This window comes from Limanda limanda, chromosome 8, assembly GCF_963576545.1.
Source record: "Limanda limanda chromosome 8, fLimLim1.1, whole genome shotgun sequence".
NCBI classification, from domain to species: domain Eukaryota; kingdom Metazoa; phylum Chordata; class Actinopteri; order Pleuronectiformes; family Pleuronectidae; genus Limanda; species Limanda limanda.
Genome location: NC_083643.1, coordinates 24731081 through 24749411, shown reverse-complemented (window position 1 = coordinate 24749411; position 18331 = coordinate 24731081). Strand labels below are relative to the sequence as shown.

General features: G+C 39.0%; 2 protein-coding genes across 2 annotated transcripts; both read left to right on the top strand.

The window, feature by feature from the left end:
* The first annotated feature begins 274 nt into the window (after nt 1–274).
* On the top strand, nt 275–3439 carry LOC133009293 (troponin I, fast skeletal muscle-like). The gene is made up of 5 exons (XM_061076760.1): nt 275–322; nt 1139–1267; nt 1668–1757; nt 2422–2598; nt 3344–3439. Exons 1-5 carry the CDS (start codon nt 293–295, stop codon nt 3437–3439), a joined length of 522 nt encoding a protein of 173 aa, XP_060932743.1. The 5' UTR covers nt 275–292.
* Nucleotides 3440–12081: 8642 nt separating this feature from the next.
* Nucleotides 12082–17631, top strand: LOC133009294 (troponin I, fast skeletal muscle-like). Its single transcript, XM_061076762.1, has 6 exons — nt 12082–12113; nt 12605–12641; nt 12748–12876; nt 13211–13300; nt 14112–14288; nt 17551–17631. The coding sequence occupies exons 1-6, from the start codon at nt 12103–12105 to the stop codon at nt 17629–17631; spliced, it is 525 nt and encodes a 174-aa protein (XP_060932745.1). The 5' UTR covers nt 12082–12102.
* Nucleotides 17632–18331: the final 700 nt, after the last annotated feature.

Below are 18331 nucleotides of genomic sequence, written 5' to 3'. Positions count from 1 at the left end.
TTTGAAGCCAAACAAACATCAACATGTCAGAGTAAGTAACCCTGGTCTTATTCATATATTCAAGTTCTTTAGATTTTTCTCCTCTAATGATAAGCTTGCTACAAACATGATTATCCATATTCCATAAGTGTTTGGGCAAATATTTGTGTTTCATCTCATTTTAATTTTAGCCGTAAAACCATCCAAAAAGAAAAAAAATTCAAGAATCAAGTTTCTTTGCATATGAATGAACACAAAATCATTTATATGAATCACAATAACATTGTGACTGTTTTTTCTCCTCAGAAAAAAAATGTCCTCGAGTCGCAAGCATCATATAAAGGTAAAGGTCCTTGTATAAAACATTGTTGTTTTATACTGTTTTGTAAAGCAAGCAGAGGTGATTTGCTAAGGGATCCCTTTTGCATTCCCTCTAATAGTTTTGTACGCAAAATGTTATGCTTTATATTGCAAGAGGTTCCTATGCCAATCATGTAACATCATCTGCATCTACCCAGTTGTCCTGAGTACAGTTACTGGTTCTGATTGAATCAGACAGCACCCTGTAGATTACTGCACTGTGTTCTCCTGGAGAGAACTCTGAGAATCTGAACATTGGTTGGGCTCATTTTTGTCTCTTATGGGGGAAGACAAGCAATAACCATGTGTGTCAGAAACAGAAACAGAAACACAGTGCAGCTTTCATTTACTGCATTAGGCTCAGGTCAGGTTCGGACACTGTCATGACATTCACTGACTGTAGAACAAAATCATTTATTCAACTTTTAATCATATTAAACACAGACTAGCTGTGACATAATCTAGTGACCAGCATAAGCAAGCTACATTATATCACATCACAGACACAAAAACAAAAAGCAGAATGGCTGTCGGGTTCAAGTTGGACTTAATTAGTTTGGTCTTGTGCCCGTACAGGCTTAGAAGGAAAATACCGGTAGTATTACGAAGTATTGCAAAAATATAGCAAGATGACTCAAAACAAATTAATCCCCAGAAATATTCCCACCAGGACCTTTTGGGCTCCGTAAATGACAAATTGGATGCTAGAAAGATGTTTTCACAGCAACAGATAACACAAATTGATTAAATATTGGATGTGCCTTCATGTTTTCACGTTATCGGGCTGTTTCCTCTGCAGAGTTTGATGCTGTCCATCGCAAAAGGTTTGCTGGAGGAGGAGGAGAGGGAGCAAGAGGAGGAGAGGGGGAGGTACATGGAGGAGAACTGTCCTGCTCTCTCCATGCCCAGGAGCATGCAGGAGCTGCAGGCACGTTACACACCAACGCATAGAAACACACAGCAACGCATGATCACAAATTAAAAACATTCATGTGTTTAATGTCAGTCACTTGATAGTTGACTTATGATACTGGGTTCACAAGATTGACTGAAATCCTATCATGTCTATTGAAGTTTACGCCCCTCCATTCATTATGGGGGTTGTGCAGTTGTGTACCCACTGACGCAACACAACTGCAGATATGTCCCTGTCATCTACTATGTGATCCCTCTGAACATCTGCTGGTGATTAGCAACTTATCATCAAACCCTTATGGCAATAAGGAATATTTATCTTATCTTGTATGTGCTGAAAAAAAGAATGTTAAAATAATCTGTGTGCACTGCTTACTTTGGCATCATGACATTTTACTGATGTTTGTGTTCAGGACCTGTCCAGGGAGATCCACCACAAGATCGACGTGATCGATGAGGAGAGATACAACCTGGAGGTGAAAGTCAACAAGTCCGACAAGGAGGTAGATTATTCTTATTTATAAATAATTTGACATTAATCCTGCAGAACCTTCAGTGGTTCAGTCTGAACAAATTCATAGTTCAAACCTACGTAATTGCATTTTAAAATGTAGCAGAGGTTCCAGGGTTTAACAAAGATAGCGACCATGTCACGGTAAGGTTGTTGTTTCGATCCCTCCTGTCCCTGTGTTGAAATGACCTTGAGCCATACACTGAACCCAAATTAGCTGTGCCCTTTATAAAGTGAAAGTGGGAAAATATGAATAAAGTGATTAAGGGAACAGTAATGCTCCCCACAGGGTGAAATAATACTGGTCAGAGACACAACACACAGACACTGAGACAGGATCATGCTCAAAATAACAGGACAGAGGGTAACGCAGAGGGATCAGGAAGTGAAGTGAAAAAATAAAACAGGAAACAAGAAGACAGGCAGAAAAAAAAGTTCACTAACGTGGAGACTGATGAGGTTTGCTACAGATTTTATTGACCCTATAACCTTTCTTAAAATTCACTCATTATCTTCTCAACACTATGCCGATGGAAGGGTGGGTGAAGTGTTTGATTCCACAAAACACTTCTGGAGTTTTTCTGGGGTAAACAGTGTTGCAGCCACATCTAATACATTTTCGCCCTATTTATTTCTCACCACTTTTCACCTTCTAGATCGATGACCTGAAGATCAAAGTTCAGGACCTGATGGGCAAATTCAAGAAGCCTGTCCTGAGGAAAGTGCGTATGTCCGCTGACGCCATGCTGAAAGCTCTGCTGGGCTCCAAGCACACAGTCAACATGGACCTGAGGGCCAACCTGAAGCAGGTCAAGAAGGAGGTGAAAGAGGAGGTGAGGAGCTGGCTGGATCCTTCACATGTGCAGTGTAAATGTGTTTGCAGCTGCTGCTTGCCGGAGGTTATTATTGGCAGACACACACAGAGGCCTGCAAATAAAGTGATGTACCAAACTAAACACTCTATCTAACTAGCGGGGCAGAGCACAAGGCAACTTTCTTTGCTAGTTTCAGACCCACTCTGTTTTTCTTGTTCCGCACAAATGTTGTTTAAATAGCAAATATGCTTGTGATCTTGGTTGTATAACGAGGTGTGGTCATGTGACACAAATTCTCAGCTACTGACTTGCACAAGGCTACACACACAGATGGCCAATGTCACTCTCTGCAGATTATTTTTTCTTACTACCTGACTAATCCACTAGCTTTTAAAGAGAATGGGAAATGTCAATCCGGTTTATTCATCTCCCGCACGCTGTCCAACTTGCAACCAGTGATTTATTTTGCTGTGACGCAAACATTTTGTGAAGATTAGAAGCCATCAGCCACCAACTTTCCAACCACACTCCAGAACACACCCATGATTCATTAAAACACCAAGTACAAGTCTTTTGGAACAAAGGTTTGTACTTTTCACCTAATCTATATCTACCTCCAGATGTCCAGCCTTGGCCAGATGTTGAACCTTTGATTCCTTGATGCAGATTTTTACACTTAATTTCTGATTTGTTGAGTTAAGTAAAGTCATGTTTCCTGAAACCAACTGATCCCGATTCATTCCCTGTCGTCTCGGTGTTTCAGGATAAGGAACTGCGTGACGTCGGAGACTGGCGTAAAAACATTGAAGACAAAGCTGGTATGGACGGCAGAAAGAAGATGTTTGAGTCCGAGGCTTAAGTCAGCGTCTTAACAAAGCTGCAGAATTTATAGTCTCCGTTTTCCACTGACTGCACTGGTTCAAACTACCTTTCAGACAATTAGTATGTAAGCTGTGAAAAGTTCTGTTAAATAAAGAAGTAAAACCTGCTGAAGGAGATGTTTCCTTGTTTACTTGGATTTACACGTTTGTCGTAAACATACTGTATCTAAACATACAACTGAAATACCAACAGCTCTCTAAAGACAATGAGTGATGTGTTGTAGAGAAAGTGCAGCACATAGATGCTATGTGTGTGAATGTGTGGATGTGACCTGTACGGTAAAGTGCTTTGAGTTGTCATTAGGACAGTGCTATTTAAATAGAGACCATTTACCTTTTATAAATCAGGTTGTAAGATGGTAACAGGTGAAGAGCGCAAATATAGTTACATGGTGTTGTTTCAGTGCCATGTACAGAATAAGATAAAAGACAATATACATATAAAACAACTATAAGTCCTTGCAGGAGTGGTTTAGATGCAGTTATTAAAAAGCTATATATTACACTAAATAAAGTAAATCTGTACAATTTAAAATATATCACATAAAAACAGGCATTCATTTTCACTAGCCTGTCAGTACGAGAACCTTTCTCTCTGCTTTTTCCACTTTTTTTTTAAACATACATCATTTGAATCAAGTTCTCGCCTATTTCCTCAGCATCTTGCGCGGGTCACAGCAGAATAGATGTTGAAAATGATCTTCCACCACAGTTTTAGTCTTTATCTGTTGTATATGTACAAACATATTTGCAACACTTCCTGGGACCCTTTCAAATTAAAAGAACTCCAGCGTTACTGATGTTTTCACAAGTAAAAAAAAATCAGAACCCTGGTTTTTTAAATTATTTTTTAGTTATTTCAGGACTGGAAGATGCACGGTTACATTGCATAGTTTCCTGGCAATTAGTTGCATATATAGCTGAACTTTTATTCAAGGAAAATACAGTTATCATATCTTCACTCTGTGTATCCTCATGATCATTTTGCATATTTGTGATAACATTTTTTCATTCTGTGTCTGTCTGCAGTTGCTTTGAGGCTTTGTGGTTATTGTGTGTGGGTGTCAGTGTGTCTTTGTGGTTATTTCTTTGTAGCTTTGTTTTTTTGGGGGGTCTTTTTTTGGCCCTTTGTAGTTGTTTGTGCGTCTATATGATTCGCGTTGCTGCTTGTTTTGTCTCTTTGTGGTAATTTCTTGACCTTATAATTTAACTCTGTGACTTCAAGGTGGAAATATTCTCACCCACTTTCATACAGTGGTTCTGGTGCATGGTCTTAGAGGCTAAGAGCTCCATACGTCAGAGCCTTCATGAAGTGACTAGTAGGTGCGTTTGGTAATCGATCCCTGCTTCTTACTTGGTTCTTCCTGTTTTATGATGTGCAAAGCCGCTAATGATGTAAGACTGACCCAAGGTTAAAGAGGTGTCATCTTCATCACATCCTGGAAGGAGGTGTAATAGTGAGAAACATCAAGACACACGACCACATACAAATTATGTATCCCTTCAATATGAACTCTATGAACTGCAGTTATTATTGGACACTTCTCAGGTTTTGATATGTGTGCACAACATTTCACAACATTCTCCAGGCAAAGATCAGAGGTACGTCTTTTTTACCAATATTACTGTATTTATTTGTTATAATTGGTTGATTTAGTTTTAGTTATAAGCATTTATAACACTATGATGTAGTTGTAATCTAATATAAGGAGTTTTAGGTTGATTTGCCGATAACTAACTCCGTCTGTTGACATACATAAGTGGAAGCTGGTGAGCACATAGTTGACTTAAATAAATGATATGTTCATAGAAGAGTTGTAATTGTTTATGTATTCTGTTTATCAATATACATAACAAATGTTATCTGTTTAAAACTGCATTACACTGTTATACAGTTTTTATTAAATGTTTACTGCTCATAAATAATAAACAGGGGCCTAAAGTTTAATTGTGTTTTTGGCCTTTATCAGACTTCATAGATGTTTAACTTTCATATTACCTTGTATAATTGTTTAGTTAACATTAACATGACATCATGGTTTTGTCTTTTCAGGTATCAAGCTGACTCTAGGACGGATCCACTTCTGCTGCAAGTGTTGTGTGAGTTAAATTCACTTAAGTCTTTTCATTATAGGTACAATACTTAATCAAGACATAAAGATAATGACTGCTCCATTATCAAAATCTAAAAGCCTAAGAAAGAAAAACAACAAACAACAGTAAAAAAAACATTGTTTACTTCCGATACTGTTGAAAGTTTTGTTTGACATCAGCTCATAAACACGGCAACCATGAGGTTCACTTATAGGTCTTTAAAAAGCTATTGTGCTTGACTAAATTTGCAACTATCTCTTTGTCAAGCTGCACAAACTCCCCACAGATGTCCGGCCTCATATTTCTGGCATCATGTGAATGCTCAATATAATCTCATAACACCAAACCAAGTGCCAAAGCTTCAGCTCCATGCAGCATGGAAAACTTGGGAGTAAAACTGCATGATACATTTCCCACTCTACGTTGGTGCAAATGTGAACTAGAATATGACATAAAATCTTTCCAGATTAATATACAACTGCACTTTTGCTGTATCTTGTCAGTGAGTGTCTGCCTATAATATCAAACCTTTAAATAACTTCTGTTGTGTATATATATTAACTTTTATTGCAAAATGCCTATGTGGTTTTATTACTTTGCTTCATTTTGTGCCTCAAGAGCTCGATGGTACAAGATAATACAGATAAGAATCTTAAAGGGCGGGTTATTTATAATGAGGCGCTCAGAGGAAGGGGCAGATGACACTGTACTGTATTTCATGACCTTGTCAGCTCATTGGTTTGTCTAGTAATCCACTTCCATAAAGAGAAAGTGGAGGATTTAGAGGGCCTTCAGAGATTGCAATATATACCTTCTTAACACTTCTCTGCCTGGGTCTGTGTGTCTGGGACTCTGACAAGTCTGCTCTGTTAAAGTAAGGACATCTTTCTCTTTGGCCACTTTGCTATTGTTTTAGTGTGTTGAAGTGTGATGAAGTCTAGAAGCATGCAGTGGCATTGTGGTTGTTTGGTTGCTTTTGTCGATTGTTCTTTGGCGTTATTGTAAAATACTTTGTCTCAACTATATATTTGTTGGGAATTTATGTTTGGTTTGTGTCAGCGGAAGGTTGTAGTAAAAGGTTATTCACAAGGTCATGAGACTAAACGTGGAGTGTGACTGGCTGGTGTTGGCTTTCAACCAGAGGTTACATCAATGCGAAATGAATTTGGTCGGTGTGTAGCTGTGATAAATTGGCAAACTTTGGGATTGGAGTGTTTTAAGGAGGACTTAATTGTTAATGTATGGAGAATTTTAGCAATATAAAAACACTTAGTAGTCGACGTGCTCTGTTAATTGAGGACACATGGAAAATGTCAGCTTTCTTTCAGTTTCACTGACTATTTCAGCTCTTACTGTAGTGTTTAATCTGGATTTCAGTGGTTAAAGGAGTCATTTCTCTGTTAGCTTAGAAATATGAGCACATGAGTTCCGACTGCGGTTGTGGCAAACCTGTTGATGTGCTGTCCTGTAAAGGAACACCACAACAAGGCATGAAGTTGAAAATCGAGCCGTTAGTGTTTATCCTCCTGTCACCACGGAGGGTTGCGTGTGGAAAACCTAGCCTAATCTGTAGCGGCTGCCAACCTCGGTCTCTGTCTTCACTTTACACTTCACTTGAATCCCTGCCCACCAGATTTAGCCTGTTTCCTTCACAAATGTTGGAGTGTGTTGGCAACAGTGACGCTTTATTCTGCCTTTGTCAAAACAAGATTCCTACAATGGATGACCTTTGACAAGAGATTTTGCTTTAGTCTTTGAGTGTTTTTTTTGTGGTGTCTGTAACTGTATGGACCTGATCAACGAGATTTCTTTAAGATTCTTTATCTTTTCAAGATTAAATAGAAATTAAACTTAAATTAAATCCTTTTTGCTGCATTCTTTAAATCAATTGTTTTCACTATTAGGAGAACAACTTGGTCAAAACTGTAATGTCTTTTCTAGACTTATTATAGTTTTTTTGAACTCCACACATAAAGATTTCTTTGATAAAGTAGTTTTAAAGACCTGGTCAAGATTTATTTGAGATGTCTTCTCTTTCAGATGGGACATATTGAATGGTATTGTACCTCCCTGTCTGTATTTCGCTGGGTGTACAGCAGATGAAGTGTTTGTGCTTCTGAGGTCATCCCAGCGGCAGGTTATTTTTGTGAAATGCTCTAATGCGCGGGATGGTTTTGGGTTACAGCAAAGCCTGCCACCTTCCTCCCTCCAAAGACAATTCCACCCCTAACACCCACTATCAATTTCTTAATAACAAAAATCATGGCATAAATTTAACTCTTCTTGTCTCCAGAGCAATGTGTTACTATGCCCTCAGAGTGTCGAGTGTCTGAAAATACATTGTCGGCTCGGAAGTACCCCCCCGACTGTTCCACAGATGACAGCCATTTGATCCTTGGCCAGCTATGTGTTTTGGGATGCCTGCAGTGGTTGCCAGACGTCTTTTCTTCTAAGAAGAGCCCGCTGTCATGTTTTTTTGTCTCCATAGTTAAGAAGTTAGGAACAGCTGTGGCTACAGGAATAGAGTTTTAATCCACTGCACTGTCACAGCTCCTAAACATTAGACACAGCTCAGGCAGCAACTATCTGGCCTCTGAGTACCCCTGGTAGTGGCCTCAGATCCCTCGAGGCTGGTACTTAAAAGTTCACTTTACCCACTGTACTGGTATCTGTTTATAGATGTTTCGCTTTAGTTTAAAGTATTGAAGTTTAGAGACTTGTTTGCTAGGAAAATGGTCTAGTGTGGCAGATGGGAGCGCCATTAGTTTCGAGGAACATGGTCAAAAACCTGACAGAGAATAATTTTGACTTGATGGAAAAATTAGACGAAAAGCTAATGATATTTGCTGAGACATACAACTTGAATCAACAAATGTCAACCTGTGGTGCTAGAAGAAATGTCAGGAGATAGTCAGTTGGAGGTTTCTCCTGGTAAAAGATAGTGAAGTGTGTGAACCCTTGTTCTCAGTTAGTCTTGAAGCATGAACTCACATAGACAGCAAGACTCCAGATCACACACAGAAAATTCTGCAGTACGAACTGTGCAGTAAATAGTCATGGTCGTTGTCGTTAGTTGACGATAGTCGTGTAGTGTGAACTCGACTTTAATGGCCTCGTGACTTGGTTTTACTAACTGTTAACACAATCTTGTTTTTTCCTTTGATGTGCTATTTGCCTTAACCTTGGATTAGCAAAACAAAAAATGCAGGTTTGTCATCTTCTGTTGTATATATTTAGAGATTCTAGTTCCGTACCTGACATCATGGTGCTGCCTGCTGGTATGAGACTGGGGACAGCATGCAACAAGTTCCGCTGTGATGGCTGCTTTTTCATATTTGACACAAGCTTAGTTCTATTTCTTGCTCACACGGTGCTTTTTGCTAAATTAAGTTGTGCTTTATCAAATCACAGGGAACCTGTTTCAGATTTGTATTCTGTACTGGATTGTTGTGGGTCAGTGTGCAAAATATAGTGAGGCTACCATTTATAATGTGCTGTGTGCACTGTACTTGATCCCAAACAGGTTGATCTGGTCATACACAAGACTATGTGTACAATGTTTGGATGTTAATACAACAAGTATTGCACAATTTATTTGATATTTGCAAAATGTTTAGCAAATAAAAAATATGAAGTATGCTCTACATCACTACCAAACAAATTTCAAATATTTATATTTCTTGATACCTCACGTTGAAAAGTGTGTCATACTGAATAAACCTAACAATTTGGAGAATAATCAGCGAGTGACTATGAATGATGGGGTTATTAGCGATGTAGAGGAAGATACCCAGGTAGCTCTTATCATACATAAGTACACACTATTGTTACATGCTCTAAACGCTTTGTGGAGATACTGACAATTAGCTTTCAATATTTTTATATAAATGTAGCACATTTTGGACATTACTAAAAGGCTAGATTAAGAATGTGAATATTGATTAAAGTTGCCATGTTATTGTAATTCAAGCTGGCTACAGTGTTCTGTTCACATTTAGCATGCTAAAGCTGCATTTCGTGTTTAGCATTGCTAGTGTTAGCACACCGTATGAGCATTAGAATCAAACTAAAGCAATGTGTGAATGGGATTCATTCAGTTTAAGAGATATCTTATTTTGTATTCAAAGTAATGCAGATTTTGACCTAATAATGTTAGCATGCTATGTTAACATGCTAAAATCTCCTTAAATCAGTTAACATTTAGTGGTAGCTTATTAAAATATCCATTTAAGCATGTCATAGTTAACACATGTTTAACCGATTAGCAACCTTTACATAACATGTTAACTTAACATGCTAAGTTAGCATATGCTAGTGTTAGCATTCACATCCAAGTTACGCTTAGGGCAAAGGTTCAAAGTTGGAAAAGTGTCGGCTACATTTTGCCGCTTGGTGGCGCTCAAAGACCAGTCAGGAGATCTTTTAGGTTATAATGAGTCATGCTCTTTGCGCTGTTTATGATTAGACCACAGTGCTGTATCTCTGTCCCTGAGCCCCACTCTTAGTGTGTTTAAATATAGTTGCGGGGACATCAACTTGGCCTTGGTTACAGAGATCTGTTAATTGAAACCTCCTGGAATCAAAATGATGTCTTAAAATAGAATTAGCTGGATCCAATCATGACATGTGAGATAGGTGAGTTTCTACGGTACGAGAGAAACAGGAGAGACATGACCTCAATATGATGCAGTTTGATAGCATAAACACAGATCAGCTACAACAGTAAAAGCACTGACGGATGTAAATAACATGGATATTTTTTGTTATATATATATATATGTTACTCGGTGGAATATATTAGGCAGTAAGTGAACGTTCAGTTCTCAGTTGGCATCAGGAAACGTTGGCAAGTTTAAGGATGTGAGCATCCGACGAAGGCCAATTGTGACATTAGAAAACTGGGTCAAAGCATCTCAAAAATAGCAGGTGCCGTGGGGTGCTCCCATGATGCATTGGTATCTACCAAAAGTGATACAGAGAAGGCCACTTTGGTTACCAACAAAAGATCATTTACACCCAAGAGTCGTTGATGTACATATAGGGAGCATAGAGCCAGCAATGCTTAATCCCTCAAATCTTCATTCTGATCATGATTGAAAGTTGTCTGAACACAGTGCATCGCAGCTTGCTGCATTTGGATCTGTGTAGACGCAGACCAGTCATAGTGCCCCTGTTGACCCTGGTCCACTGTTGAAATGTTTTACATTGGGCACGTTAGCATCAGAACTGGACCATGGGCCAATGGCCTGGTCTGATGACTCGTGTTTTCTTATACGTCATGTGGGTAGAGATGGTCGCAGGTAGGGCAAGGAACCTGACATTCATGTAGCTGAACCAATAATTGTACACTCTGTCATTATTACAGTACCCCTTAATGTCAAAGTCGTCTTTCAGTAGGATAGCATACCATGCCAACAGTTTTTTCCAAAGAGGCCTCACATGGCAGCTTACCGAAATAAATAGGATGTACTGTACCTGAGGGTAGCCTCTGATTACTGTGCCCAGCTGGAGTTGGCTGCTCCCGATCAGCTCCAGCAATATTCCGTTGACAGCATAGAACGTGCATTTGAGTTTCACCATTCTGAAAGCCCTGGCATGTCAGTTGTCCGGGTGCACTGCGCTCACAGTACGGTTCCGTCCTCACCACATGTTGTAAAGAGCCAAATAGATTTTCTCGAGCCTGTTGAAATGAGCCGTTGTTGAGAAAACCGAAATATGGACAGGTAGACAATTAACAACCTTATGGTTCGATGAATTCTTAAATCTCACTAATCAAAGCCTGGTTAGAGATCCTGTAGCTATGATCCTCTTCAATATTTTCCATTAGAGTGTAAACACAAAATGTATCACAAAGGTGTTGTCGGAGGGGGAGGCCATGTTGTTGATACACAGGGACATTGGTGCTGATTTGATTTTCCACTAATTTACGTATTTATGTATCCATAGTAAGGCTGGAGCAAAAGTGGAAATTGTCCATCCAAGGACCCAACAGCATCACCACATACTGTATACTGGATTCGATTTTTTCACTAAAGCATGGTGATAGCTAACATAATCACTGCTCTTCACTAAACCCAACATTATTCAAAACAGTTTTACACAATAACGTAACATAACATTATTCATTGTTAATATATATTTGAATAATGAGTTTATAATATAAATAGAATAAATGTTCTCACACTTCCCTGCATATATTGATTGACCAGTCACCATGTATTACATAAATATGACCAGCTGATCCCTAAATAGAACATTATGTGTACCGACTGCTGCAAATCAAAGCTTACGTCATATGTTAAAAAAAACGGTCAGCTATTTGATCAAATGCAGAAAAAGGGACCTCAAGCAGCAGATGTCAGTTTACATTTAATTTCAATACAAAATAACAGTGTATTTGCTTTGTATGTCTCTTGCAAGTTGATAATATTTGTACATTTTGCAACATTCCAGAAATATTTGTTTTATCACATATCTAAAGGTAAAAAATGGTTCAATCTACCCTTTTTGTTTTTCTAGCAGATAACAGCAGGACCCTGCAGCAAACATGGCCACTGAGTAAGTACTTATGATCAAACTCAATAATGAATATTGTGCTGCTTGTTTGATTATTGCTGATGTTGTTGATGACAGGCTGTGCTAACAAATTTTAAAATGGCCAATGACTCAAGGAACGAATCATGCAGATTGCTGAACATCTTGCACATACATACCATAATAGTCTAACTCTGTGTTGCTTTGAAATAGATCAATTTCATGCTTTTTCTTAACAGCGTCCATTTTATATTTATGCAGACATGGCTTCCACACACACGACACATGTGACACAAGCCACATTTGGAAGTGATACAAAATTACCAGCAACAACAGCATCAAATTAACAAAAGTTATAAAACAGTATCAACTCAATATTTACATCATCACTGCTGATTCTGTAATTTAATAAATGATTCGGTTAAATAAATGATAATGATGGATTTGTGAAAAATGTATAATAAACCTCCTTTAATTCTCCTAAACCTGATGAATGTCTTCATGTTTGTCTTCAGGAAAAGACTGTCTGCGAGGCGTAAGCATACTCTGAAGGTAAGAAATTAATAAATAGTGGAGAAGAGATACTGCTGTGTTTCCCTTGCTTACTTTGAGATTTTAGCTTAATGTACTTAAGGTTGTATGACACTGTGATCTGCAGAGCTGTATGCTGGTGGTGGCCAATACTTTGTTGGATGCTGAGGCCGGAGTGAAGACTGGTGAGAGGGAGAAGTTCCTGGCAGACAAATGTCCCCCTGTGGATATTCCATACTCCAAGGACGAGCTTCTGGTGAGAGAAAACAGAACAGACTGTCCCGGGTCAGTCCGGGATAAGCTACTGTCAGGGTTATTACTGGGTGCTGGAGTCAGGCTTTGGTCATCTCTGAAATCCAGTTCATAAATATCTAACACAATTTGAACAATTCCATTCATGTCATTAATGTTAAGCACATGTATTAACAAAGATTTGACTCTGAACTTAAAGTATTAATACAAGATGAAAATATTTGAGATCAGCACCAATTAGTTTGTTTAATGCCTAGGGTTAGGTTTGAACTTTACTCCAGGCACAATGCAAAACTCAACAAAAAGGGACATTTACAGTTCTCTTTTTTCTTCTACAGGAACTTTGCGAGAAATTTCATGAGCAGATTGACATCAGCGAGGAAGAGAGATACTCAATAGAGTTCAAGCTCAACATGGTGCTCAATGAGGTGAGACACGTTTTCAGGCCTGCTCACAGTATTGATTTCAGCAGTTCTCTGAGCTTTTCATATTCATATAATAAACTTTTCAAAAGTTATGTTAACTTTTAGATTTGGGTTCAGTAATATTATTTTAGACTACTAACTGTATATTACAATTATAATGCAGCCTATTGTCAGTGCAGGTTCAGTAATGTTGTATTGGCCCAAATATAAGATATTGTTTTTCCAAAACTACATTTGAAAAAGGTTGTGTCATTATGTATTCTCAAATTCAGAAATGTTTTTTTAATGGAGGGAGTACCAGGGAAACACACATGGTGGGTTGAGCAGTCCTAAGACAATTTATAGGGACCCCCTTAGAGTGAGTCGGTGAGCGTTGGGCTGGTTTTTCTGCTACACAGGAAATCATAACAGGAAACTAGTTAGGCCATCTCAAAGCATCTGTACTGTAACAAATATAAAACAATTTAATTTCATCAGTCCCTCCGAATCCCTTTAAAAAGAGGGACGGTAAACGCTGAAATGTTCCGTCTGCATAATCTATGCATGGGAATGCGACTTTGCGTCCTCCTGAAGTACACCTTCTGAAGGCCAGGGCCTGATCCGCCTGACCCATCACACTGACAACGTCACAATTGCACAAGGAAACGGATTATATCTCATTTCATACTTTGATATGAGAAATGTACCATCCTCCTCTTGCAGCAGGCCAATACTACCCTGTTTGAGAACATGCACGAAACAACTATACCCGCAAAATGTTAAAGAAAAATGTGACCTACAGTAAGCATTAATGTGTCCTTGGATCCTCCTACAGGTCAGAGATCTCAATATCAAGATTGTGGATCTGAGAGGAAAGTTCAAGAGACCACGGCTGAAGAAAGTGCGTATGTCTGCTGACGCCATGCTAAAAGCTCTGCTGGGCTCCAAGCACACAGTCAACATGGATCTGAGGGCCAACCTGAAGCAGGTCAAGAAGGAGGTGAAAGAGGAGGTGAGGAGTTTCTTCTACTGTGGTCCTCATTCTCAAACTCTTCAGCTGCGGAGTATTTGGTGAACCAGCAGACAAGGCTCCCAACTTAGATCTTATTTTTTTGTTATAATACTTGAGTTTGATGCTTAAATATGGTAAGATTAAATGGGAACTTTAAAAAGAGATCCGAAAGTCAAACAGAAGGTTGAATAATTTCTATACTTAGGCTATATTATAAAGGATAACATAACTGAATTTGTTTTTAGGTTAATCTTGCCTACATTCAGACATTCATAAAAGAAACCGCAAATGACTGATAGGTCACACAACTTAAACCTGTGACAAACGTCCCTTCAAGGTTTAGTGTGTAGAATTTAGGGATATCTAGTGGGGAAGTTGCATGTTGCCGTTGAATATTCCTCACCTCACCCTCTCCTTCAAAACATGAAGGATTTTTTAGTTTGTCCAGTCTGAGCTACAGTAAAAAAGGAGAAAGCAACAATTCATACAATGAGAGGCCCTATTGTATTTCGAAGGATTTGTATTTCCCTTTTGGGCTTTTTCAGGGCTTAGACATGCTCAAATTCATACCGAAGTTTGCAGGAAATTCAAAACCCCAAAAAGTTGTATTCTGGAGTAATATGAAATGGTCGTGGCAAAATGGCTCAACAGCGCCACCTATACACAGCCCCTGAGTTCACTTTGACTGATCGTCACGGAAAATCGATACACAGGTGTATCATGTTCAGAAGCACAAAAGTCTAGGGGTGCAATTTGAAAAATGCAACAGGAGGCCCACCAATTTGGATTTTTTGGCCATTTTCTACACTTTTACTTTGACGTACTTGTCCCAGGGATTTCATCAGATCGACTTCATATGGAGATGAGTGTCATCACAACAAGATGGAGATATAAACTACATTGTATTTTTACGTTTTCGTCACACCATGTGACCGTGGCGTGGTGTAAAAGTTTGATTACATGCCATCAAAACACGAGGTTGGGTATTTCGGACATACATGGTACGATCGACTCCAAATTAGACATGTGACACAAGAGTCCTGGCCTGATGACATCTACACAGAAAATATGAATTAAAATCACAGTGTCCCCTGGTGGCAACAGGAAATATCTTGGAAGTATTCCTCCTCATCCACTGACCGCAACCACGTCAAACTGTATCAAAAGGGTCTCAAGACATTGATAATGTCGGCATACAACTAGTGTGACTTTTCGTCAAACATCATATTAGTGGAGAATCCACTCTGCATTACCCAACCGGCCCCCAACTTCACACCTATGATCACAATAATAAGTTTGTCAGTAACCCCACCAAACACACTCATATTCAGAATTGCGAAAGCTTGCTTCAATCGCATGGTTTTTGGCAGTGGCAAAGACTTTGAGAGTTGACTTGCTTCCCATACCTGGACACTGCACGTTTGATTGATTCTCTCTTGTCTACCTGATACTTGAAACTTCTTTCATGCCTTGTTTCAAAGTGGTGCTCAACACTGGACGTTCAGCATGCAACATTTTCAAAACATAACGTGCACACAGCACGGTCCTTGTGAAAAACAAAGCCATAGTCCTATGCCCACGAGGGCTGAAAAGCCTGTACCTTCGGTTTTTTGGCTAGCAGGAATGCCATCACCAATACACCTGAACGGCTGCACTTCAAGGAGATTCATGTGGGAGAATGTGAGCAGCATCGGCTGGGAAACGTATTATTCAATGGCGATTGGCATCCAGCCTATGGCGCATTACTGGCACCTAGTGGCTGGGAGGTGTTAACATCAATCAAGCTAAATAATACAAGCTGCGTGACGGCAAAACCTTTGAATATTTCTTTACTAAGAAATCGCCCGTGTGCCAATGATTATGGCGCTGCTTGCCAATGATGGCACGAGTGCCTTAGGTTGCTGACCCCTGTGCTAGACCAAATAGGAAGCCCGCCATTTTGACTTTAGTGGCCATTTTCCACTTTTTTACTTTGACGAACTTGTCGTAGGGCTTTAATCAGATCAACTTCAACTTCTGGGAATGTCATCTCAACAAGATGGAGATGTAAATTACCTCAGTATATTTGATTTGGATTTGACCGTGACGTGGCGTTAAAGTTTGATGAATCCAATCAAGATGATTGAGCTGCACCTTCAATATTGCTCACTAGAGGGCAATGTTAGACCACGGTTCGCCCAAGGCACAAATCTTCTTCCCCAGGGCTGAAGAGCGTATTCACACATTGTTAATATCTTGCAAACTAAATGAAACTTACGGATGTTTGTCAATGAATGTTGAGAGATAACTTTTGTTTGTGATTTTTTAAGTCTACATTACACGCTCTGACCGTGGCGTAGAATTTTGAAGATTCGCCAAAAAAGAGGGATTTCTTATAACTCCATTGTGCATTGTTCCATCAGCCTCAAACCTTATTCACACATTCACAGTCTCGTCCTGATCAGATCCACGTATCAATGTTCGTCGTCAAAGCCCCCCCTGCTGGCTACAGGAAGTGACATGTTTTATACAATGATGAACTGCTCCTGGCTGCTTTACAATATACAGCTCAAAAGAGCTCAGTCACGTCATAGGACCATGGTCAGAATTAGTAAACATTGAGGTGTGGCGAAAGATCATCCTTCGCCAAAGGAGATGATGTGGTCATAACTCCAGTGTGCATTGTCCTATCACCACCAAACTTCTGTTTACTGATCAGAGTCCAAGCCTGAACAGCTCTAAGTGTCAATATATCCTCAGTGTCATAGCGCCACCTACTGATCGCCACGAAACTGAAGTACTTTGTAAATCCAATCTGCATTATCCAACCGGCCCCCAGCTTCACACCTATGATCACAATCCTAACCTGAACAGCTCCAAATATTAATATTAGTGCAGGATCATAGCGCCACCTTAAGTTTTTGTAACATTGTCCAATTGACACAAAACTGCTCACGATACATCACAGCCCCTACTTGAACAGATCTATTAGTCTGTATGTAATAATACTGATGGCGCCACCTACTGGCAACAGGAAGTAAGCTTTGTTTTACAACTATCATTCAATTTACATAAAATGTTCACAGTGTGATGTGCAATAGAATAGAAAATAAAGTAGCATAATATAGAAACACTCAAATAAAACACAACTGATTTATATGATAACAATGGAGCTTATTATGGTTAACAATCTTATTTGCTATGTTTTTCTTTTTTTTGTATATAATACAGGATATTATGTAATGTAAAATAAATCTGAAATAAATATCATCTGTGTTCACAGGACAAGCAGCTGCGCGATGTGGGAGACTGGCGTAAGAACATCGAAGACAAGTCTGATAGGAAGAAGATGTTTGATAGTTAAATGCTCACTGATTAAGGATTACGAGTGGTTTTCAGGATAGAATACTTGTCTCATGTCTTTGTAACTGAAGAGTTTTATTCCAAAATGCAGCATATCCACTTTAACGTTTACCTTTAAAAGGTAAAACGTGACAGCTGTGGAGGTGATAGTGATAAACTGTTATGATATGGTACAGTAAGTGATAAAGGGCCTTTTTCTGATAAATCTTAACTGTTTTAATAAATTAATTAAATGAAAAGTTTCACTGAAGTACTATTGAAAATCTGTGATTTGATCTGAGGTAGATGAGGGACAGCTGGATTAGAGGTTTTTTGTGTGTTTTTAATTTTGAGGTTTGGATTTCTCACTTTGGAACAAAACTCTTAAGTTGGATTTAAACTGTCCTCTGCTTTTGATGTATTGTATCTTCTATTGTCTCTTGGTACATGACTAGTGAATTAAACCTGCAGTGCTCTGATTTATACCTCTGCATCAAATGTCTACAATGTACAATCCTCATATAATAGCACTGTGGTACTGCATAATTCACTAGTAGACCCCACTATTTGGTCGTGATAAGGCTGTTTGTATGAGGCTTTATGCGCAGGTTGGGTTAAGGTTTATTAAGTTTCAAATATTTGATATCAGGTTTTTCTTTCACTGAATGTCTGCCTCTATGCTTTTGATGTGTTGAAAGTAAAAGCACTTAAGGCCCAGTGTG

Excerpts from the sequence above, each read along its gene's own strand:
- LOC133009293 (XM_061076760.1), top strand. The coding sequence starts at position 293 with ATGTCCTCGAGTCGCAAGCATCATATAAAG. Across the intron at positions 1,268-1,667 it reads GGAGCATGCAGGAGCTGCAG|GACCTGTCCAGGGAGATCCA; the intron begins GCACGTTACACA and ends GTTTGTGTTCAG. Across the intron at positions 1,758-2,421 it reads TCAACAAGTCCGACAAGGAG|ATCGATGACCTGAAGATCAA; the intron begins GTAGATTATTCT and ends TTCACCTTCTAG.
- LOC133009294 (XM_061076762.1), top strand. Across the intron at positions 12,877-13,210 it reads ACTCCAAGGACGAGCTTCTG|GAACTTTGCGAGAAATTTCA; the intron begins GTGAGAGAAAAC and ends TTTCTTCTACAG. Across the intron at positions 13,301-14,111 it reads TCAACATGGTGCTCAATGAG|GTCAGAGATCTCAATATCAA; the intron begins GTGAGACACGTT and ends ATCCTCCTACAG.